The following is a 24,464-nucleotide window of genomic DNA, read 5'->3' as shown; positions in this document are numbered from 1 at the left end:
TTGTTGGGTTTGTGTCTCCTCTTTCCCTTCTCCTCCCAGGTCCCGGTAAAGAGTATTCAGAAGAGCTGGGGCTCAGTTGCCTTTTAAAAAGCCTTAGGATAATGAAAGGTGGTGGGGTGGGTTGGTTGTCATCAGATCTCAGAAAGCTAAGCAGGGTCGGTACTTGGAAGAGAGGCCGCCATGGAAGTCCGCAGGGGAAGGCAATGGCCTTTGCTAAGGTCGCCATAAGCTTGATGTAATAAACGCAAAAGAAGGTGGTGCCTTGTTTCATAGAATCATATCATAGAATCATAGAATAAGAGTTGGAAGGGACCTCCTGGGTCATCTAGTCCAACCCCCTGCACTATGCAGGACACTCACATCCCAATCGCTCATCCACTGTCACCTGCACCCCCTTGAGCCTTCGCAGAATCAGCTTCTCCGCCAGATGGCTATCCAGCCTCTGTTTAAAAGTCGCCAAAGATGGAGAACCCACCGCCTCCTGAGGAAGCCTGTTCTACTGAGAAACCGCTTTGACTGTCAGGAACTTCTTCCGGATGTTTAGATGGAATTTTTTTTTGAATTAATTTCATCCCATTGGTTCTGGTCCATCCCTCCGGGGCAAGTTTGTTTATTTATTGTTTAGACTTATTGCCCGACACTCCCATAACTGGCTTGTGGCGGGTTACAGTTGTCCATATTAAAAGCCCCGTTAAAACATGCCTATTCAGTCTTTTTGATAGCAAGAGAATAAGAGGGCTGTTATGCAGCGACAAGGCCAGATGCCCTCAAGAATAAGATTGTTTTTCTTGAAGTCCAAAGAAGGCCTGAGGATCATGAGGTAGGGAGTTCCACAGGCTCTGTGTTAATACCATAGACCAGGCTTTCTCAAAAAGGGGGAGAGTGAAAGAGAGAGATGGAGAGAAAGAGTGAAAGAAATAGAGAAAGAGAAAGAAAGAATGAGGGATAGAGAAAAAGAGATTGATGTATGTATGGATAGATGTATGTATGTATGGATAGAGAGAGAGGAATAGAGTGCTAGAGATGAGAGAAAGAAATATATATATAGGAAGTATATATAGAGAAAAGTGTTCGAGAGAGACAGGTAGGAAGAGAGCGAGATAGAGATGGAAAGAGTGAAAGAATGAGAGAAAGAAAGGGAGAGGGAGAGAAAGAAAGAAGGAAAGGAAAGGGAGAAAGATACGGTATAGAATGAGAAAGACATCAAGAGAGAAAAAAGACTGGCCAGAGAGATTGATAGATGGGTAGATAGATGGATGGATAGATAGATAGACAGACAGAGCTAGATAGGTAGTTAGATAGGGATTGAGAGGGAGAGATAGAAATAGAGGTGGAGAGAGAAAGAAAGAGTTAGAGAAAAGTGAAAGAATGCAAAAGATAGAAAGGGAAAGAGTATTGGAGGGAGGGAGGAAGAAATAGAGAGTGAGAAAGTAAAAGTGAGGAAAAGAAAATGATATATATAAAGACAAAAAAGAGACTTAGAGATTGAAAGATAGTTGGATACATGTATGGATGGATGGATGGATGGATGGATGGACACAGAAAATGATAGACGAGTGTTAGAAATAGAATGAAAGAAGCGAAACAAAGGAAGGAGAAAGTGATAGAGAAAATACATGGAATGTATGAATAGATAGATACATCAATAGAGACAGACAGATAAAGGACAGAATGAAAGAGATGTTAGAGAGAGATAAATATGTATAGAGAGATAGAAAGTGAAAGAAAGTAACAGATATTAAGACAGAAAGAAATAGGAGATATAGAACAGAAAGAGATAATAAAGAAGAAGAGTTGGTTCTTATATGCCACTTTTCTCTACCCGAAGGAGTCAAAACGGCTTATAGTCGCCTCACCTTTCCTCTCCCCACAGCAGATACCCTGTGAGGGAGGTGAGGCTGAGAGAGCCCTGATATTACTAAAAGAAGAGTCAGTTCTTATATGCTACTTTACTCTACCGGAAGGAGTCTCAAAGCAGCTTACATTCGCCTTCCCTTTCCTCTCCCCACAACAGACACCCTGTGAGGGAGGCGAGGCTGAGAGAGCTCTGATATTACTGCTTGGTCAGAACAACTTTATCAGTGCTGTGGCGAGCCCAGCGTCACCCAGCTGGTTGCATGTGCGGGAGCTTCAACCACAGTTCAAAAGACGGGTGTGGCAACTTATATGGCTGATCCATATATCAAAGCTGATATCTTGTCACAAGATCCCGAAGGCCGTGATCTGATGCTTAAGATTCAGCTACCAGATGGAAAAAATCTGATTTTAATAAACATTTATGCTCCTAACAACTCTAAGGACAAATTTTATGATGAGTTTTTTTCTAAAACACTTAGATGTTTTAGATATGGAAATTGTTTTAATAGGTGACTTTAATGCTGTTCAAAATCTGTCTTCAGACAAGTCACACAAAAAGCATGGTGCTAAATTATGTAACTGGCAGTCTTCAAGCAAATGTTGGATACACACTTTTCTTGGATGCTTTAGGACGCTTAGGGCTGATCCTGCGTTGAGCAGGGGGTTGGACTAGATGGCCTGTATGGCCCCTTCCAACTCTATGATTCTAGGATTCTATTATTCTAACTGCACTAAATAACTTTCAGCATTTATCATTGGTTGATACATGGAGAGAATTGAATCCAAAGGTGCACAAGTACACTTGCTGTTCTCATAGACATGCTTCATATTCCAGGATCAATCAATGTTGGCTCTTTAATTAATTTCTCCTGAGAGTGATTAAAGCAGATATATCGCCCAATACATATGCTCATCATAATCCGCTGGAATTAGTGCTAAATTATCTAAGAGTTGGATTAAGAAGATGAAGAATGAATGATTATATCTTGGATAAACAAAGGCTACAGAAATGTGAAATTTTTCCAGATTAATAAAACCCCTGACATGCAACTTTCTACGATATGGGATGCAAGCAAGGCATACACAAGAGGGATTTTAACTGAACAAAACGCCTTGATCAAAAGGAAAAAAGCTCAAGAACTGAAAATAATTCAAAAGCCATTGTGTCATTTGGAAGAACAACATCAGACCAGATGATCAAAGCAAACTTGGAAACAAATTACGCTTTTAAGATTTAAGAGAGATTATATTGAAATGGAAGAGAAGAGGGGAAAACTTGATTTTTTAAAACAAAAGGACTTTGAGCATGCGGACAAACCAGGCAGATGGTTGGCGTACAAAATACCAAAAAATATACACCAAAAAAAATCCATTGCCCAATTAAAATATAAAGGAGTGGAATATATTTTGGAAAAGGATCTTCAAGAGTGTTTTATAAAAAAATTTCAAAGCCTATCAAGTAGATAGAGCCTCTTATGGCGCAGAGTGGTAAGGCAGCAGTCATGCAGTCTGAAGCTCTGCCCATGAGTCTGGGAGTTCAATCCCAGCAGCCGGCTCAAGGTTGACTCAGCCTTCCATCCTTCTGAGGTCGGTAAAATGAGTCCCCCAGCTTGCTGGGGGGTAAACGGTAATGACTGGGGAAGGCACTGGCAAACTACCCTGTATTGAGTCTACCATGAAAACGCTAGAGGGCGTCACCCCAAGAGTCAGACATGACCCGGTGCTTGCACAGGGGATACCTTTACCTTTTACCTTTATCAAGTAGATGATAATCAAGATAATCTGGAAAAATAATTGAGCTTTTTGAAGAATATCTTTATTAACAAATTTTCTCAAGAACATTGTAGAATTTTTGACCAAAAGGTAACAACTCAAAAAATTAATGATGCAATACTTGCTGTGAAATCACAAAAAGCGCCTGGTCCAGATGGCTTATCATCTGTATATTATAAAAAGAGATACATGTTGTCACACCAGTGCTGCATCAGTTATTTAATAATATTATGGGGCTGTCCGTTCAAGCACCTCCAGAATCATGGGAGAAGGCTTCTATAACTCTTATAACACAAAGATTGTACAGACACATCTTCTCCACGGTCTTATAGACTTATTTCACTACTGAACATGGATTATAAGATCTTTGCTAAAGTTTTAGCAGATAGGCTCAAAAATGTATAGGTGATGTTGTTCGTGTTGATCAATCAGGTTTTATGCCAAACAGGTACATGAAAAATAATATAAGTTTTGTGTTGAATGCCATTGAACATAAACATAGAACACAACAATGTGCGGCTTTTGTGTTTTTAGATGCTGAAAAAGCATTTGATAATGTTTTTTTTTAATTTTTAATAAGCAACATTACAAACTATGGGGTGCGGTGAAAAGTTTTTGAATTCAATTCAGCAATTTTTTCTAGACAAGAGTCCAGAATCTTGGTCATGGTTACTGGTGAAAAAAATCTGAATTCTGAAGGGGACAAGGCAGGGTTGTCCTTTATTGCCTCTGTTGTTTAATTTAGTTCTGGAAACTTTAGCTATAAAGATTGTCTACAATAGATAGACAGGCTGGTCATAGAAGAAGAGGAGTTTAAAATGAGAAGTTATACTGCTGATGTGGTGGTAGTCTTAACGAAACCTGAACAAATGTTGCCAGTGGTGTTGGACATTCTGAAAGATTTTGGCTATAAAAAAACAGGAAAAAACTGAAATAAAGGTACTTGGGGCTTCTGATCTCCAGATGTGAAGTTAACCCAAATCAAATCAAATATCTTGGCGTGATCTTGGATAAGGATGTGACAAAGTTATATGAAAATAACTATGTCTTGTTATGGCCTAAATCCAGCAAGATTTGCAAAGATGGACTCAAATGAAACTTTCCTGGTCAGCCAGGATGGCGATACTCAAAATGTATATTCTACCTAAATTTAATTTTTTACTTCAGGTAATTCCATTGGGAATCAAAGACAAGATGGTACGAAAATGGCAAACTGAAATTAATAAATTAATTTGGAATTACAGAAGGACAAGAATTGCATTCAAAATCTTACAAGATGATAAAAAGAGGGGTGGACAAAGTGTGCCGAATTTAAAACTTTATCTCCATGCACCAGCTCTATCTTAGTTGACTGACTGGATTTCTGATCTGATTTCTAGAGACCTGATATTTGAGAAGTTTGGATTTGAAGGATTTCATAGTCTTCTTTGGCCTGTAACCAAAGTCAAGAAAAAGATGAATTTAAACTATTTAATGAACACATGAAAAAAAAATACTAACCAAGATTGACAGCAGACACATCTCTGTTGAAATATCCAATAGAGGCTTATTTTGGTAAAAACCAACAGAAAAGATTGGGTTATCTTAAGCAGGGGTAGTCAACCTGTGGTCCTCCAGATGTCCATGGACTACAATTCCCATGAGCCCCTGCCAGCATTTGCTGGCAGGGGCTCATGGGAATTGTAGTCCATGGACATCTGGAGGACCACAAGTTGACTACCCCTGATCTTAAGGACAAAGATCTTATGATAACTGGAAGATGGAAAACTCTAGACCAGTTGTCCCCGACCTTTTTATCACTGGGGACTGGTCAACGCTTGACAATTTTACTGAGGCCCGGGGGGGTAGTCTTTTGTGGAGGGATGTTGCTGCTGCCTGAGCCCCTGCTCTGCTTGCTTTCCTCCCGGCGCCCGACTTCCTGCCGCCCATTGGAGGACGCTGCCAGCAGCAGCTGCACAGTGCCATGCCAAGGGGGAGCCCCAGCCATGGCGGTCTCCAGAGAGCACCAAAGGTGAGCCAGCGGCAGAGTGGCAGGGCAGCCCTCGAGGCAGCAGCTGGGGAGGAGGATGAGGAGGAGCCGCGGCCCGGTACCAAGTGATCTATGGACCGGTACTGGTCTCCGGACCGGGGGTTGGGGACCACTGCCCTAGACAACCTCATAATGTCTCTGAGTTGTACGGCCATACAAAAGTCTAATATACACGTGTGACAATGAACTTCTGTGGCCACACATTTTAATACATAATATACATATTTGTTATAGATTTAGTTGGGAAGTTGTGTTGGTCTGAAGCAGCAGGCATCTGAAGAAGTGCATGCATTTGAAATTTTGTTGGTGTTTGTTGTATAACTACTGTAAATAAAATAAAATAAATTAACAACTACTTTATTTTTATAGCCTGCCCTTCCCAACTGGCTCAAAGTGGGTAACAACTATGTATGTATGTATGTATGTATGTATGTATGTATGTAGGTAGGTAGGTAGGTAGGTAGGTAGGTAGGTATGTTGCAGCCCTTGTTTGCATGCCCATGTTGATCATCACTTCGGGGTTGAGAGGTGAATTTCTTCCAGGCCAGACTGACCAGGAATTCTAGGTTTTTTTGTGGGGAAGGGTATCATCTGGGCATGACATTTCTCTCTCTCTCTCTCTCTCTCTCTCTCTCTCTCTCTCACGCACACACACACACACACACACACACACACACACACGAGCATTATGTATAATATATACAACAAATATATGCTATATAATGAATATTATATAGGATTATAAATAAATATATGTTCATACATCCTGCCCTCCCTAAACACTCCGCGAGGGTAACAAAATAATTTACAATCAGTAAAAATAGGGCATATTTCCCGACGGACTCCTCCAAACCAATGATCATTAGGACAAGACCTCGTAGGTTGTAAGCCCTGCGGGAGAAAGGCGGGTTGAAAATACAATAATAATAAGCAGCTGAGCTCTAAATTAACATATTTGATCTTTTACCGGGTGTGTGTGTGTGTGACATTTTCTCCATCTACAGAGACAACCGTCCAGTCTCCTTCAAGCGTCTCTGTGGCGCTTCTCGGGCCTCGCCAGGCCGCCGCTCTGGCCCCGGCTGACCATAGAGACCAGACGGCGCTTGCGCTCCCGCCCTGCGCGCCTCTCTAGCCGCCGCGGTCTGTGATGGGGCCTCCGAGGGTGCGCGCGCCTGCCTCGGCCTGCCCGCCGCGCTCCGTCTCCTCGGCCGGCCGGCGCTGAGGCCTCTGCGGCTACCCGCCCGCCCGCCCGCCCGCGGCCATGGAGCTGGAGGCGCCGGACGAAGCCAGCAGCGGCGGCGACGGCGCAGAGGCGGGAGCCGGAGCCGTTACCCCGGAGGCGGGCTGGGGGGGTCTCGACTCGGCTGGAGGTGAGAGAGGACCACGGTTGCCACCTCTGGGTTGGGGGGACCGGGAGAGTTTAGGGGCGGGGCGGGGCCCCAGGGAAGTGTAATGCTAGGGAGTTGCCCCCTCCAAAGAAGCCCTTTGCTGGAAGCCCTTTGGGGAACGGACCTCCGTGGCCTGGAGATGACCTGTAAATCCAGGGGATCCCCAGGCCAGACCTGGAGGCTGGCATCCCTAGTGTACCCTCCAAAGCATCTGTTTTCCCCAGGGGAACTGACCTCTGTGGCCTGGAGATGAGCTGTAATTCCAGGGGATCTCCAGGTCCCATCTGGAGACTGGCATCCCTATTGTGCACCCTCCAAAGCAGCCCTTTTCTCCAGGGAAAATGATCTCTTACCTGGAGATGACCTACAAAACCCGGTGATCCCCAGGTCCCACCTGGAGGCTGGCATCCCTGGCCAGCATCCTCAATACACAAGTGCTGTGGCTGTCAGCCTCAGTATCCCCAGCCCTCCCCCCCCTCCGGTGCATTTGAGGATGGGTCACCCTCCAGATTATTGCTGCTCTTCTCTTCATCATCAATACCGCCCTATTATTATTATCTCCGTTATCCTTATGGATCCCCTTGTCCTCATCGTGGTGCCACTGCTCTTGTCACCAATGTGGCGTTTGCTGTTATTACTATTGGGTTGCCCTTCCTCCCCCAGCCACAGGTTTGGGCACATGATTTTTAAGGGGGGGGGGTCAATACATTCCAGAAACGTTGTGAAACTTAATTAGTTCTTTCTCACTTTTTCTTGAACTTTTGTTCTTTTTCTATTATTATTCTGTCTCCTACCTTTTGTTAATAGGCTTTTTGTATTGTTTCTTTACTAGGGATGAAGGCCTGTTGCATCCAGGAATACAATGGCCATTAGACCCCCATCCCCCAACTCCACCCTGGGCAGGCCAGCCGAGTTCCCCCTCCCGCGCCCCCCTAAATCCCACCCAGGCCTCAGCCAGGGATGGGACAACCGGGACAGCTTCCATGATTGATGGCTACGTGATGAGTCTCAGCTCCTTCCAGCAGCCTGTAACCTTTTTATTAAGGGGAACAGATTAGCTTGCTGGGAGGTAAATGGTAATGACTGGGGAAGGCACTGGCAAACCACCCCGTATTGAGTCTGCCATGAAAAAGCTAGAGGGCGTCACCCCAAGGGTCAGACATGACTCGGTGCTTGCACAGGTGATACCTTTACCTTTTTTTGGGGGGGGGGGTTAACCCCTTCCCCTTGTGCATAGCCTTGCCCAGTCACTACACTTCTGTTTTCTCTGTTAATGAAATCTGCATCTAGCATTTGGCCTGAAGGTCTTACAGTAGGGGTGGTCCAAACTGGTTCTCTAGCTGTTTGTGGATTGTGATTACCATGACCTCATGGGAATTGTAGTCCATGGACATCTGGAGAGCCACAGTTTGGCTGCCCCTGCACCATATCAGAAGCTTAGCTTTTCTTCTTTACGCCCCCTACCCCCAAAACTGCTAAATCCATAAGGTCTCCAGAAATGTTTCCTCTAATTCCCCCCTCCCCCCCCCCCTTGTTAGGAACAGTTCACATCCTGAGCAGGAGATAATTGCTGTAATCCTAAAATGAGCAATGAAGGAATCCAAATGAATCCTACGGTGTGTCCAGTAACCAACACAAATCTATTAACATTTTATTTATTTTATGTATTATATATATGGGATTTGTATTCTGCCCTATTTTTGGGAACTCATGCAGTATCCCTTTAATAGCAAAATTATTTTAATCATATTACACATTCATTGTCTTTTCTGTGTGTGTGTGTATTGCATTATTTTTATTTCATATACACACACACACACACACACACACATGACAATGAACGTGTAACATATGTACTGCCAACATAGTTACCTTTATAGAATTTCACAAAACAATTTTGCGCTTAATGGGCTATTGCATGTTACTGGATTTGCTTTGGTTATTTGGGTTCCGTCATTGTTTATTTGTTTATTTCTCCTGAGCCTTCCCCCTATTTTGTTTTTGTAGCCTTCAAGTGGGCCCATGGGCAGTACAAGGCCGTTTGCAGCTCTAAATTGCCGCTGAGCTGGTCCTCCTGTTAATGTGCGGTTTAGGACGTGGTGTTTTCCAGTTGCTGGGCCTCATTTCTCTATGAAGAACTCTCTGTTTTGAAAATAGGCCTTTTATGCAATATTAAGAGCCTCTTGTGGCGCAGAGTGGTAAGGCAGCAGACATGCAGTCTGAAGCTCTGCCCATGAGGCTGCGAGTTCAATCCCAGCAGCCGGCTCAAGGTTGACTCGGCTTTCCATCCTTCCGAGGTCAGTAAAATGAGTACCCAGCTTGCTGGGGGGGGGTAAACAGTAATGACTGGGGAAGGCACTGGCAAATCACCCCGTATTGTCTGCCATGAAAATGCTAGAGGGCGTCACCCCAAGGGTCAGACATGACCCGGTGCTTGCACAGGGGATACCTTTACCTTTACCTTATGCAATATTAGTGGAGCACCTCTGCTGTGCTCATTGACGGTCTTTGCCAGGGATGGGAATCAAAGTGGTGCCTGGAATTTTTGTATGTCATTTGCCCTTCCTCTGAGGAATTCAGCGGTGTCATTCATGGGTTCCCCCTCATCTTTTTTCACAACCACTCTGGGAGCCTGGTTGGCCTGAAATAGTGTATAGCTCAGGGTCACCTAGGAAACCACCTGGTGTACGGGGGATTTGAATTTGGGGACATTCCAGCCCTAATCTGACATTCTAACCACTGCACCGACTCTAATTATTTCTATTTAGGGAATGTAGATGCTCCAGGTCTTCAACCAGCTCAGATGACTAAGTGCTGCCCTAAATACTGTCTCCCACAACAGGTTATTTTCAGTGGAATGTGTAGAATTTAAAGCCAGTGTGGAGGGCATTGTTATCATGATTGTTATTAACAGTTGTGTGGATGCCACAGGGGGTGGTAGAGAGCTGTCTTGTGTGTTTTTGTGACTAAGAACAGTTAATGGTAACTTGTCGTGCATTGCGTATCCAATCCCTCCGTTCTTCATGAAAGACTGGCGTCTTCAGAGGTCTTACCAGGGGCTTTCTAATTGTACCCCGGGACACATTAATAATCTTGGGGGGGGGGAACAGGGATTTGTGGCATTCTTTGGTGTGGTGGTGGGGCTTTTGATAAGGGAATTGGGAGAAGGGCTTTGGGTTAATTGTAGAGGACTTGTTTTTAGAATCATAGAATTATAGAGTTGGAAGGGGCCATACAGGCTATCTAGTCCAACCCCCTGCTCAACGCAGGATCAGCACAAAGCATCCTAAAGCATCCAAGAAAAGTGTGTATCCAACCTTTGCTTGAAGACTGCCAGGCAGGGGGAGCTCACCACGTCCTTAGGCAGCCTATTCCACTGCTGAACTACTCTGACTGTGAAAAATGTTTTCCTGATATCTAGCCTATATCGTTGTACTTGTAGTTTAAACCCATTACCCAGTACTTGTACTTTAAACCCATTTTTGCATGCAGATGTCCTAGGTAAGGGTGTGCAATTGTTTGTTTTTGTTGGGTTTTGTTTGAGGTTTTTCTGTCCTCCCCCCCCCCCCATTATGTTCAAACCAGAATGGTGGCAGAAAGGGCTGTCCAGCCTTATGGCCAACCTGTGGGGTTTTCGAGGCAAGATGAGCAAAGGTGGTTTGCTATTGCCAATCTCTGCAATACCAACAACAACAGTGTTATTTTTGTATCCTGCTCTTCCTGGATAGTGAAGAGCCATTGTTTATGATTTTATATAAATTGTTTTTTTTTCCTGGGGGTTTTCAGTTGAGTTCCGCCTCTTGTCCCACCATGCCGATCTTGCTGTTTTCCGCCTCCAGGAAGAGCAGCAACAGTGGCAGTGCTCCCCGGCCAAGCTGCTTGCCCTGCCACAACCCCTGTGAAAGAGTCGTTCGATCCCCCCCAAAGGGATACTGACCCCCAGGTTGAAAACCACTGGTGTAGTGGTTAGGAGTGTAGAGTTCTAATCTGGTGAGCCAGGTTTGATTTCGCGCTCCCCCACATGCAGCCAGCTAGGTGACCTTGGCCTCACCACAACACTGATAAAGCTGTTCTGACCGAGCAGTAATATCAGGGCTCTCTCAGCCTCACCTCCCTCACAGGGTGTCTGTTGTGGGGAGAGGAAAGGGAAGGTGAATGTAAGCTGCTTTGAGACTCCTTTGGGTAGAGAAAAGCGGCATATAAGAACAAATTCTTCTTCTTCTTGAGAAGTGAAGGAACTCTAGTTCCAGATGCCCACCAAAAGACTTCTGCCACTACAGAGCTCTGTCTTAGTTCAGAATATCATTGGTAAATGTGCTCTTCAGCTAGTTCTAGTCCTAAAATTGATCATAGTGGGTATAATTCCAGCATGCTCATCAGATGCCCCTGTTGAGGCGACAGCATCTCTCCTGGAAGTTAGGCGTCTAACCTTACATTTCTTTATTTCCATTGTTTTTATTGTCCCCCTTTCTCCTTGGGATTCAGGGTGGATTACGCAGTGAGAATAAGTCAATCAACAGGATGGGGCATTCAGTAAACCACAAAATAGAATTATGGTTGTAGAAACCTGGAACCAACCAGAAATCTTTTTAAACATCAGAATGAAAGCAGAGCCATCAGTATTAACATGCCATGTTAAACAATGCAAAAATCACATAGAAAGATCGTGTAACAACCTAGCTTGGTGCAGTGGTTCAGAACAGTGGCCTCTAATCTGGAGGACCGGGTTTGATTCTCCACTCCTCCACGTGCAGCCAGCTGGGTCATCTTAGGCTAGTCACAGTTCTCAGAGCTCTCTCAGCCTCATGTACCTCACAGGGTTGTGGTAGGGAGAAGAAGGGAAGGCGATTGTAAACCACTTTGAGACTTCTTCCGGTATTGAAAAGCAGAATATAAAAGCTTCTTCTTCTAAGGGCCTACTATAATAATTTTTGCACACTAAACGAAACAGTTACATAAATCTGGAACCAGCCAGAAATCTAAAAAGTAGAATTGAAACAAAGGATAAGTATTAATATGACATATTAAACAAAGCCGGAATTACACAGCCCCTAATCGTTTATCCAGGTAATTATGTGAACTATTTAGTACAGTGTAACCCTATTACCTGTGTAGAAAAACCCTGTTGAATAATTCAGTTTGCATAGGTTTGAGGATGCTAGCAAGGAAATGGGATGGACATAGTGCTTAAGCCATTATATTTGCATGCAGTTCAGTTTTGTTCACAGCTGTTTCTTTCCTCATTGTCTCTTGAATTGCCTTCCAGATTTCAACAACATCAGCACTGCAGCAGTGATCTTTCTGAAGTCTGTCCAAGATTATGGATGTACTGGCAGCAAAGTCCGTTTTTAAATGGACTATAGAAGTGCAGGAGGGTGGAAGGGCCCCTGCAGAGCAGGGTGGCTAAGCTCGCCAGCTGGGCTATTGCACTCTGCAGGAGCCCTGCTCTAGTGCCTGCCAAGCAGGGAGGGTCAGGTGGTGAGCTGGGCCGGATGGCCCCTCTGAGCTTTCCCTGCAGCCAGGAGACTCAGGTACGCAGCATGGATGCCATGGACAGCCTGAACAGCCTTCCCTGCCCTCCTGGCAGCCAGGAAAGCAGGGAGTACAGGTTGGCTGCAGCGGAATTCATTCATTCATTCATTCATTCATTCATTCATTCATTCATTCATTCATTCATTCATTCATTCATTCATTCATTCATTCATTCATATACTTACAGCCTTTCCTAAAGGCTTAGGGCAGTTTACATGAAACAGGAACGATACAAGTAACTCTGTGATAATAATGTAGTGATAACAATAACATTAACATGGTAATAACAGTAAACAACATTACAGGACAGTGGAATACTGGGAAGAGCATTGAATTCAACTTGTACTGAGGCCCAGTTGGTGGGGCGGATCTGTAGTGGTTGTCGTAGGAGGGAGGCTTGGGGGCCAATGGGAAGTGGTGGTTCAAGCCAAATGCCTGGCAGAAGATCTCCCTTTTACAGGCCCTGCAGAACTGTTTGAAAGGAATGTGGCAGAGTGCAGCTGGACAGCCGGCCCTAACTTACCTCCTGGACTGTTTCCGCACTGGAGGCTTTGTACTGGGCTGCAGGCTGGAGTTTGAGTTGGGGCAAGTTGTCCCGCCTCTTCCTGCTCCTGCATGGGGGGAGAATTTGGCCCAGTGCACCTTGTCCACCCCAGATTTGGGCTCCCGCACAGGAGCCGGGGCAGCAAAGTTCCCAGTGTGGAAACGGTCCTGCCCACTCTTCCTCCTCATAGCAAGTGCTGGGAAGCAGCACGAAGGAGGAGTGGGGCACGGGAAGAGCCTCTGATTGGCCCTCAGTTGAGTCCTTCCATCATCCTATTGGGAGATGTCCCTCAGCAAGGGCCAATCAGGCTTGGCACATCAGCAGCAGAACGGTAAGGTTTTTATATATGACGACGATGCTGAAGGCCGTATCTGTAGTCTTGGACAAACTTCAGAAAGACTGATCTGAGTGGTGGTACACTTTGAGGAAGAGTGTCTCCAATGTTTCTTTGTGATTTTCTTAAAAGATTTATATGAGAGGAGGAGGGCTGTTAATAAATGGATCAGAACAATTGTATTGCTGAATTCCACAGTCAGTCTTCAGGAACAGTTCGCTCGGATTCTCCTGCATTCTTCAGTGAATTTGAGGGGAGGGTGGTCTTATAAATGTAAAATAAATAAATGGTAGGATGTACTCACCAACATTTCCTTTTATTCGTGGAGAAGTATACAAGTCTTTGGCTAAGGAAGTCTCAGATGAGCATTGAAACTGCTCGTTGTTAGGCGAAAGCTTCCCCCCATTATTGTCTTCTGGTCTTGGCCTTGTTTGCTGTGTGGTCGGTCGGTCACAGAACTGCAGTTCTGATCCTTGAGGTTTTGTTTGCTGTGTGTTGCAATTTTAATTACTCTGGCATGTGGGCATTTCCTGATGTCTCTGTTGAGGAGGGCCATGGATCAGTGGCAGAGCATCCACTTGATACATAGAAGGTCCCAGCTGGCCACTTTTTTGGGCCGGCACACCTGGAGAAAACCTAGCCTCCCTTCCAGGTAGACACAATATGCTTCAGGGGTAGCCAGCTCAGACTCCCAGAAGTCAAGAGCCTGGCCTTCGGTGTCCGGTTTAACTCACTATTCCTTCCCCATGGCTAACAGGAAACTCTGAAAAGCAGTAAACACTGTAGAAATAAATTATGCAGACAGAAAAAGGGCAGGTGGTTTCTTTGCATAACTGGAATTTAGCTTGGGGACGCTGGTGTACTTTTGTAGTGTTGGTTTTTTTTAAACTGTCGTGTAATATATGCCCACACTCTTCACCAGGCCTGTTGAAAACCTTCATTGCTTTTTGTTGGAGAAATGGGTTAACGCAGACTGGGAGGCGCTCAAGAAACTCCAAGCCGTGGGCGCAGAAGAAGACGGCTATACCACCATCTTTACTTCTGAGCCTACACATGGAGCGGAATATTTTTCTCCTTCCTGGAAGCATGAAAAGCTTGTTTTCCGGGGTAGACCATTTTAGAAAACCAGTGGCTTGGCGGAAACAAAATCTGCTCCTGACCTGCTGGCTAGGTCACGCCTTTGAAATCTCTCGAAGTTCCTTTGCAGTGTGTCACCCCTTCCCAACTTGTGTTCCGGCCCATGGCAAGATATGCATCTTCTTTTCATGGTCACTAGCTCTTTGTGGCAGTGTAGGGAGGAGGAGGGAGGGAAGGCCATGTGATATAGCATGATCTCATCAGATCTCAGTAGCTAAGCAGGGTCAGTAGCCACCCAAAGTCAACTTGTCGGGAAGGGTGGGGTATAAGTTTAATAAATAAATAAATAAATAAATAAATAAATAAATAAATAAATAAATAAATAAATAAATAAATAAATAAAGAGAAAGAAAGAAAGAAAGAAAGAAAGAAAGAAAGAAAGAAAGAAAGAAAGAAAGAAAGAAAGAAGAGTTGGTTCTTATATGCCGCTTTTCTCTACCCGAAGGAGTGTCAAAGCAGCTTACAGTCTCCTTCCCTTTCCTCTCCCCACAACAGACACCCTGTGAGGGAGGGGAGGCGGAGAGAACCCTGATATTACTGAAGAAAAAGAAGAGTTGGTTCTTATATGCTGCTTTTCTCTACCCGAAGGAGTCTCAAAGCGGGTTACAGTCGCCTTTCCTTTCCTCTCCCCACAACAGATACCCTGTGAGGTGGGTGAGGCTGAGAGAGCCCTGATATCTCTAGGTCACCCATATCTAGGTCACCCAGCTGGCTGTATGTCGGGGAGCGCAGATTCAAACCCGGCTTGCCAGATTAGAAGTCCGCACTCCTAACCGCTACACCAAACTGGCTCTGCAAATAACTTGGATGGAGAACCAGCAAAGAAGGCTCTGCACAGGAGGGCAATGGCCAACCGCCTCTGCTTCTCACTTGCCTTGAAGACCCCCTGCTGGGTCACCAAAAGTCAGTCACAACTTGAGAATACTTATGTATATAGGGAAGGGAGAAGAATTTTATCTTTCTGGTAAAAGAGACCTTGTGTCACCGCACTCTCAGCCGTGTTAGTTGCTCCCCAGCAGCTCTCACATGCATACCCTTTTTGTTTTGTTTGTCAGGGGTTTAGCCGAGTGGCTTTCTTAACCGATAGCAGAGACACGCTTCTCCGGTTTGCTGTGGAAAAATTCAGAGACTCATCAGCCAAATGGGAAAAATGTGTCACAGTGGCGTGGATGGAAAGAGTCCATGGGCCGTGCTAGGACTGGATGAGTGTAGTTAGCTGTCTTGATAGGTGCAAGTCCCTGACTCAGATATCTCCTCTGCCATGAGGGGGTGGTGTTCGATGACTCCCCATGGTATGCTTATGTCCTGCCTTGCAGGTGGTTGTATATATCTGGGGATGGCTTTGTTCCCACCCAAACTCTTTATGTGCTCTAATGCAGTGGTCCCCAACCTTTTTATCACCGGGGACCACTCAACGCTGGGGACCACTCACCGGGGACCACTCAACGCTTTTTACTGAGGCCCGGTGGGGGGGTAGTTTACTCCTCTACTCTCAACCACTGCCCTGACGCTCTCTGATCGCTATGGTAATGTTTAAACATCCCTTCAAAATAAGATACAGACACGCCACAACAATGAAGTATGTTGTAAAGGGCTGGGGGGGGAGAGAAGGCATCCTTCGGGGCCCACCTCCAATTAGTCGAAGGACCACATGTGGTCCGTGGCCCACAGGTTGGGGATTGCTACTCTAATGCAGGGGTAGTCAACCTGTGGTCCTCCAGATGTCCATGGACTACAATTCCCATGAGCCCCTGCCAGCAAACGCTGGCATGGGGTTATGGTAATTGTAGTCCATGAACATCTGGAGGACCACAGGTTGATTACCTCTGCTCTAATGGTTAGTGTGCCGGTTTAGAATCAGAAATATCTGGGTTCACATCCCCATTCTGCTGTGAATTTGCTGTCTGACTTTACACCCAGTTAAAGTCTTAACCTCATTTTGGAGGGTTGTCATGCATTAGAACCAGCTAGATTCGAGTCTAGTACATCGTAGGGATCAACAAGGGATATAAGCTTTCAAGAGTCAGTGCTCTGACAAAAAGGAGCCTTGAGTATCAAAAGCTTAGTCCCTGAAAGTCTTGTCGGTGTTTTGATCTGGTCTACCTGAGAGGGCTGTTGTGAAGATGTGATGAGGAAGGGGCATTGCTGGGGTTTGTCAGCTCCAGGTTTGGAAATTGCTGGAGATTTGGGGTGCGGTGGAGCATGGGGATGGTGCGGTTTGGGGAAGTGAGGGACCTCAGCAAGGAGGCATTTTCTCTACTGTCTGGAGATCACTTGTAATTATGGGAGAGCTACAGCAGCTCCCACATGCAGGTTGGCAACCTTCGGCACTGCTCTGAGTTCCTTCAATGAAAGTACAATAAATATATACTGGATAGGTCTTGTTTTGAAAACAGCATTTCTAGTCCAACCCCCCATAAACAAACTATGCATTAAATGCACATTTTTGCCTTGTCAACCATTTAAAAACAGACTTAAAACTAGAGGTTATGTTCAAAAGCAGGTTGATCAACCTTTGGGGTCCAAGCCTTTCCGCTTCAAGCAGCAAAAGACTCATCTTGCCCCTTCGTGGCATTAGGTCAGCCACTTCTGGAGGCTACTGCTAATTGGAAATCCTGTGGCTTGTTGTAGTGTCTTAGTCGTGTCTTGCGGCCTGCTTGTCAACCCTCTCTGTGAATATGAACATAAGAGAAACCATGTGTCCCATCTGGTCTAGCACTATGTGTCACACATTGGCCAAAGCCCAGGCGCCATCAGGAAGGCCACCAGTGGGGAGAGAACTCCAGAAGCCCTTCCATTTCTGGCCCCCAAGCACCAGGAGGACAGAGCATCGCTGCCTCAGACAGAGCGTTCCATCTAGGCCTTGGGGCTAAGAGCCACTGATAGACCTCCGCTCCAGATGTTTATACAATCCTTTCTTGAAGCTGTCTGTACTTGTAGCTGCCACCACTTTCTGTGGCAGTGAACTCCACATGTTAATGGCTCTTTGGGTGAAGAAGGACTTTCTTTGATCAGTTCTGCCCTGCTCGGTGTTGCCTTTTTTGGCATGGGCTAGGGTGAAAAATGTACTCTGGAGGGTCTCTATGGCAGGGGTAGTCAACCTGTGGTCCTCCAGATGTCCAACCTGTGGTCCTCAATTCCCACGAGCCCCTACCAGCAAACGCTCACGGGAATTGTAGCCCATGGACATCTGGAGGACCACAGGTTGACTACCCCTTCTCTACAGCATTCCTTTTCTGCAGGTTGCCTGAGGGCAGCTGTGTACTTTCTGTTCCTTGATCCTGTGCCAAAGGATCAGGATAATCTACCTTCCCCTCTCATGGGTGTTACAAGGGAAGAAAACAATGATCCTTTCCATTGCCGAGCTGTGCTCCCAGGACACTTCCATGTTTCCTCAGCTTCCTGGACCGAGGACTCTCCCCAGAGCCCACCACGTTCCTTTTATTTATTTATTAAAAACATATCCAGCCTTTCCTTGTGGTTCAAGGTGGCCTACGATAACTTTTACAATAATTTTTAAACATCCCCAGATAAAACCCTAAACAAAACAGCAAATCCCAGATGCCTCCTCTGTTTCCCCTTAAAAGATTCCTGTCGGTTCAGACCCCCTCAAACCCCTTGGCCAATAGGCCGGCCTTGAAGGTACCTCTCACCTCCTCAAAGTGCCCATTCCAAAAATTGGAGCAATGACAGAAAAGGCCCTGGGCTCTGGTCAGTGCCAGAACGGCCAACCTAAATGATAGGATAGCTAAAAGATGGCTGCCTGACAGTCTCAGATGGTGCACAGAGACATATGGAAGGAGGTGATCCTTCAAATATGTGAGTCCCGGGTCAGGAAGAGCTGTAACAGTCATAGCCAGTATCTTGGACTGCGTTTGAAAAGAGACTGTCCATCCATGCTGCTGATTCAAAATAGGCAACAGAAGAAGAATAGATCAGCTTCCGGCGTTGTTCCAGAAATAATAATGTGTAAAGTTTATTATATCCATCCTTTTATGTCTCTTTTATTCAATATTTGGTGAAGCCAGAACGGGTTCCGGATAAACAATATCCAGTTTTCAGTTTTTTGAAGATGAAGTGGAGAAGGGGTGAGCGACCCAGACCAGTGGTTCGCAACCTTCCTAATGCCACGACCCTTTAATCCAGTTCCTCATGTTGTGGTGACCCCCAGCCATAAAATGATGCAAGTGTTCTTCCACAGGAATTAAACCAAAACTGACCAATGGCGTGAAGATCCGTTATTCATGATTGTATATAAATTGTTTTTTTCCCGGGGTTTCTCAGTTCAGTTCTGCCTCTTGTCCCACCATGCCGATCTTGCTCTTTTCCGCTGCTCCAGACAGATGAACACTCTATCTTAATCTATCCCGCGAGGCTGTTGTGTGGATGGTCCCCCCCCCCCCGCCCTGCTGCTTGCCCTGCTGTGAAAGGGTCTTTCCACCCCCAAAGGGGTCCTGACCTCCAGGTTGAGAACCACTTACCCAGAGTAAAGGCTGGGCAAAAAAAGACAGATCAACAATGGCCAGAGGTCACCAGGATGCATTTTAAATTCAATCTAGCTTCTTGCAGTATGTATCAGTATACAGATAAGCAACTGCATACTGAAAGCCATTTCATACATTGCCGATCAGCAATATCAGTTTTGCTTTGGAGTGTTTAGTCGTCCCAAAGTTACAGCTGATCCTGGCTAGTATACAGGTAGGGCGCATGGCATTCATGCTGGATTTTTTTCTTTTCGACTTCTGAAAAAGCAAAGGGGTGATGCGTCCCTCACGGCGGGCAGATTTCTGCTAGCCACCAGCAAGGTCAAATAATGCCAAGCAACATGCTCTCCGGTTTCTGCGTTTGTCTCCTGAGGCCGTGATTGATGTCTATCAGGTTGAAAGCCCTGAGTCCAAGCTCCTTTTCCTGGCTGTCCAGCACTTTGGCCCCTGGCTTTGCCCTCCAGCAGGATTTCTGCTGACCGTTTCTTTTTTAATGCTTTACTCCACTAATTGGGTCAAGTTGTGGATGCAGTGGCAATAAGGAGCTGATCGCCTTAGCAAACGAGCCCCGCCTAAGTGGTGATGATTCTAACAAAGTGGTGATATTCCTAGAATGTAACATCTGTTTTCCCAATCTTCCCTCACCCCAAGAATTGCTGAAGGGGACTCTACTTGTATACAACCGATGATCATAGAATCATAGAGTTAGAAGGGTCATCTAGTCCAGTGGTCCCCAACCTTTTGGAGGCTGGGGACCGGCAGGGCAACTGCGCGCCAGTGCATGCCATGCATGTGCGGCCGGGCCGCGCACGCGCACATGCACAATGCGCGGCCGAAATCGCACATGCGTGGCACTTTCGAGCATGCGTGATTTCGACCGTGCATGGCACATGCGTGATGCACGGGTGCGGCCCTGATTCCCTCTCCCCCCCCTCCCGCAGTAAGAAGCTTCCCGGGCCGCAAGCTTGCGGCCCGGGAAGTTTTTTACTGCGGGGGGGGGGCGGGGAGAGGGAGCCGCAGCCCGGCGCCAAGGCCTTCGCGGCCCGGCACCGGGTTGCGGCCCGCGGGTTGGGGACCACTGATCTAGTCCAACCCCCCACACAATGCAGGACCCTCACATCCCTATCACTCACCCACTGTAACCTGCCACCCCCTTGAACCTTCACAGATTCAGCTCTGTCAGATGGTTATCCAGCCTCTGTTTAAACATTTCCAAAGATGGAGAACCCACTATGACGCTTTTGTTGAAATTTCCTTTGTGTGCAGGTAGCTCCATCAGAGCCTGTCCTTCCAGGCACTGCAGGTAGGACAGAGGCAGCGTCCCCCAGCACGGCCAGCAGCAAGGCTGGAACTGTTGGGGTGGAGCCCAGTTTGGTAGGGGTGGGAACTAACAGGCTTCAAGAACACAAAGAAAAAAAGAGACAACAATGAAGAGAGACAAAATGCCAATACCTGTCTGCCTTACCTGCCAGCCTTTCCTTGCTATTCATCTGCTTGCCCACACGTCTTCCGGCTGTTTGCCATCTTGTCAGCCATTATTTGTCCAGCGACTGCATTGCTCAGCACCAGCACCTCCCAGAGAGCATGATGTTGCTGCTGTTGCTGCTGGTCCATCCTGATGCTGCTCTGTCTAGAGCAGGGGTAGTCAACCTATGGTCTTCCAGATGTTCATGGACTACAATTCCCATGAGCCCCTGCCAGCAAACGCAGGGAATTGTAGTCCATGGACATCTGGAGGACCACAGGTTGACTACCCCTGGTCTGGAGTATAGCATCCTGTCTCACACAGTGGCCAACCAGGTCCCCTGGAGGGCTAGGAATAGAGGCTGAGGCCTACATAAGAAGAGCCCAGTTGGATCACATTAGTGATCCAGCATCCTGTCTCACACAGTGGCCAACAGTGGGATATAGAAGCTGAGGCCTTTTCTCCCTTGACTTGGCAGAGATGCCAACTTCTGCATCCAGAGATCTGAGGTTTTACACCAGCCTCTTCCTACTCTGAGTCTTGGGCATAGTGTACTAAGCTACCTCACCTAAACACAAGCATACTCCCCACAAACAATTTCTTGTGATTGTAGCATGGTTTCTCCCACCGACAAGAGTACAGGGTTTTCTGCCCACCATGCTACTCTTTCCATGCAGTCATGTGCCTGAATAGGCAGGGCTCCGGGAGCAAGCCTTGCATGTGTGAATGGACCCCTGCTGGTTGCTTGCCCTGAAGCCGGGAGTTGAATTAGTTTTTCTCACGAGGCCATCTGCCAGCTTGTTTATGAGATAAGTACAGTCTTAATGCTCCTGCTGAGTAGCCAGTAGACCTACCCCCACCTTTTACCCATGGCGATATAACAAATAGGCTATGACCATGGTGTGTCGAAAGTGTTTGGCTAGTTGCTTTGGGGTCCAATTATTGAGTTAAATAGCAGAATAAAAATAAAATAGGAGCGTGTGTGTGTGTGTGTGTGGGGGGGGGAGGTGCGCAGTGCTCCTTCTTTGGCCCCCCCTCCCCCTTGCTAGCTGTCCCCTCTCCTGACCCGGGCTGTGCTTAGTACAGAAGCTATTAGGTACTTACAAGCTGGGAAGCCAAGCCGCTTGTGATAATTATTACAAATCTCCTGCTCTGGGAGAATCAAAATTAGCCGGTGGTTTCCCTGGAGTCTCCCTACAGCAAGGGAAGTGTGTGTGAATGTGGTTCAGATTTATAGTGGAAGATGTGGGACATCATGCTTAGGTGTAAAGGGGGAGTTTTTTGATCTTGTGCACGGTTCTGTGTACCTGGGGATTCTGTGCAAGCACTCAGTGTGCCTAATCCAGCTCCCGTGGAATCATCTTTGAATTTAGGGTGGTGGTTACGTGTATCATGTATTGGACAGGGACCATGGCTCAGTGGCTTGGCATGGAGAAGGTCCCAGGTTCAATTCCCAGCATCTCCAGCTAAAAAGGATAAGGCAGTAAGGGTTGTGAAAGAGCTCTGTTTGAGAGCTGCTATCAGTCTGAGTAGAGAAGACAGACTCTCACCTTAAGAGAACCTGGTGACCCGGGTCTGACTCCCTCTCCTCTTCCCCATGAAGCCTGCTGGGAGACCTTGGGCCAATCACAGGTCTCTCAGAGCTCTCTCAGCCTCACCTACCTCACAAGGTGCCTGTCGTGGGGAGAGGAAGGGAAGTAGATCATAAGCTGCTTTAAGACTCCTTCAGGTAGGTAAAAAATCGGGTTATAAAAATCTACTCTTCTTTCTACGTCTAATAACCTTGCTTGGCCATTCATATCTGTGACTAAAAGCATAAATAAAAATCATGTAAAATAAAAGATGTTCTGTAAACATCCTTACCGTGCAAGATCTGTCTTTTTTGGTGCTGAAACCAGCACATCAGTCTTTCCCTGCACTGCTTCCTTACACTTGGGGCACCATAGAGGTCGAGGAGATGTCACAGCTGGTGCCGTGACAGGTTCTAAAACTTCGTTGACCACCTAGTTTTGATCTAGCTCTTGTGGGGGTGGTAGCTCATGGGACATTCTTGTGAAAAGTTTGCTTTTCACAAAACAAAAAAACACCATTTGTGCCTAAAGAGTGAGTTTGTCATAGGGGAGACTTCCAAGCCAGCTTATTCTCTTGTGTGGCATTTTTATGTGGATGGTTAGGTTTTATCGTATTTTCAGTTGAGCAAACTCCGCTCGCAGCCTGCAATAAAGTGGACTGCCTTTAAGTATCACACAGAACCCTGGGATCTTAAATCTGCTTGCTAGGGGGGAGGTTCCCTTGAAGTTAGTGGGGCATGAGTAAATACGCTCTGAATTATTTGGGGGGGGAGTTGGGAGAAGGCGTGGGAGGGAAATCGGTTTTTGGGTTGAGAAGGTGAGTTTTTCATGAAAGCGTTTTGACACAAGGCGTTCTCAGGGAGGGAGAGAAGTGGAGCTTCTTAGTCAGCGGTGGTCAAACTGCGGCCCTCCAGATGTCCATGGACTACAATTCTCATAAGCCCCTGCCAGCGAATGCTGGCAGGGGCTTATGGGAACTGTAGTCCATGGACTTCTGGAGGACCGCAGTTTGACTACCCCTGCTCTTAGTCATCCTGCCAGCACATGGGCCAACAAACTACTCTTGTTGAGATGCAGCTTCTGAGGGAATGGGCATTCAATCTCCTTACCCTGTTGTTCTCCTTCTCTCCTTAGGACTGGGACCTAAGAAGATGGTTCTAACAGAGGTGAGTGCTGGTGTTCTCCGATCAGGAGATGTACACGCAAGCAGATCTTCCCAACAGCAGAGATGCAACTTTGCACTGTGACGATGTCAGACATAATCAAAGAGTGGCTTCCTGTCCCCATAGCAGAGGTGCAACCCAAGAAAATGCCTCAGTCATTAAAGCGTTCCCACTGAATACGCTTGTATCACCGTAACATGGCCTTGGTAGCTTTATTTTGCATGCGCCACAGCTGAGCATGAAGTAGAATGTGTTACATAATATGTGTTACAAAATATGATGCATAACAAGAAAAAAAAAGACTTCAGGAAGCATCTTCCATAGTTCAAACAATTCCCCTGTCTATTGATCAAGTTGACAGTCTCTCATCTTACATTTAGACTATTTCCTATAAGAACATATGGGAAGAGCCCTGCTGGATCAGACCAGTGGTCCATCTAATCCAGCATCCCGTCTCACACAGTAGCCAACCATAAGGATAGATTCAAATGAGTAGCCGTGTTGGTCTGAAGTAGCACAATAAAATCAAAGTCCAATAGCACCTTTAAGACCAACCAAGATTTTATTCAAGGTGTGAGCTTTCGAGTGCAAGCACTCTTCCTCGGGCTAAGAACACAGTGCTTGCACTTAACAGTTCACGCCTTGAATAAATCTTTGTTGGTCATAAAGGTGCTACTGGACTCTGATTTTAGTAGCCAACCAGTTCCTCTGGAGGGCCAACAGCAGAGCACAGAGGCTGAGGTCTTCATAAGAACATCAGAAGAGTCCTGCTGGATCAGACCAATGGTTCATCTAGTCCAGCATCCCGTCTCACACAGTGGCCAGCCAGTTCCTCTGGAGGGCCAACAAAAGGGCACAGAGGCTGAGGTCTTCATAAGAACATCAGAAGAGTCCTGCTGGATCAGACCAATGGTTCATCTAGTCCAGCATCCCGTCTCACACAGTGGCCAACCAGTTCCTCTGGAGGGCCAACAAAAGGGCACAGAGGCTGAGGTCTTCATAAGAACATCAGAAGAGTCCTGCTGGATCAGACCAATGGTTCATCTAGTCCAGCATCCCGTCTCACACAGTGGCCAACCAGTTCCTCTGGAGGGCCAACAAAAGGGCACAGAGGCTGAGGTCTTCATAAGAACATCAGAAGAGCCCTGCTGGATCAGACCAGCATCCCATCTCCCAACTCTAAAAAT

General features: G+C 46.4%; 1 protein-coding gene across 14 annotated transcripts in view; it reads left to right on the top strand.

The window, feature by feature from the left end:
- Positions 1-6,790: 6,790 nt before the first annotated feature.
- Positions 6,791-24,464, top strand: part of PIP5K1C (phosphatidylinositol-4-phosphate 5-kinase type 1 gamma) — a 59,317-nt gene continuing 41,643 nt past the window's right edge. For 9 of the 14 annotated variants that reach the window (XR_013229981.1, XR_013229980.1, XR_013229979.1 and 6 more), the window contains exons 1-2: positions 6,792-7,029; positions 23,249-23,280. Coding sequence is in view for 11 of the 14 variants with exons in the window: in XM_077332182.1 (XP_077188297.1) it covers positions 6,921-7,029; positions 23,249-23,280 (141 nt within the window). In the remaining 3 variants the exon portion in view is untranslated. Of the gene's footprint in view, positions 7,030-23,248; positions 23,281-24,464 lie in introns of all 14 variants that reach the window. The other 5 variants (XM_077332187.1, XM_077332181.1, XM_077332189.1 and 2 more) reach the window with 2 other exon arrangements.

This window comes from Paroedura picta, chromosome 4 (genome assembly GCF_049243985.1).
Source record: "Paroedura picta isolate Pp20150507F chromosome 4, Ppicta_v3.0, whole genome shotgun sequence".
Taxonomy (NCBI): domain Eukaryota; kingdom Metazoa; phylum Chordata; class Lepidosauria; order Squamata; family Gekkonidae; genus Paroedura; species Paroedura picta.
The sequence above is the reverse complement of the archived record's forward strand: the minus strand, read 5'-3'. Positions and strand labels throughout refer to the sequence as shown.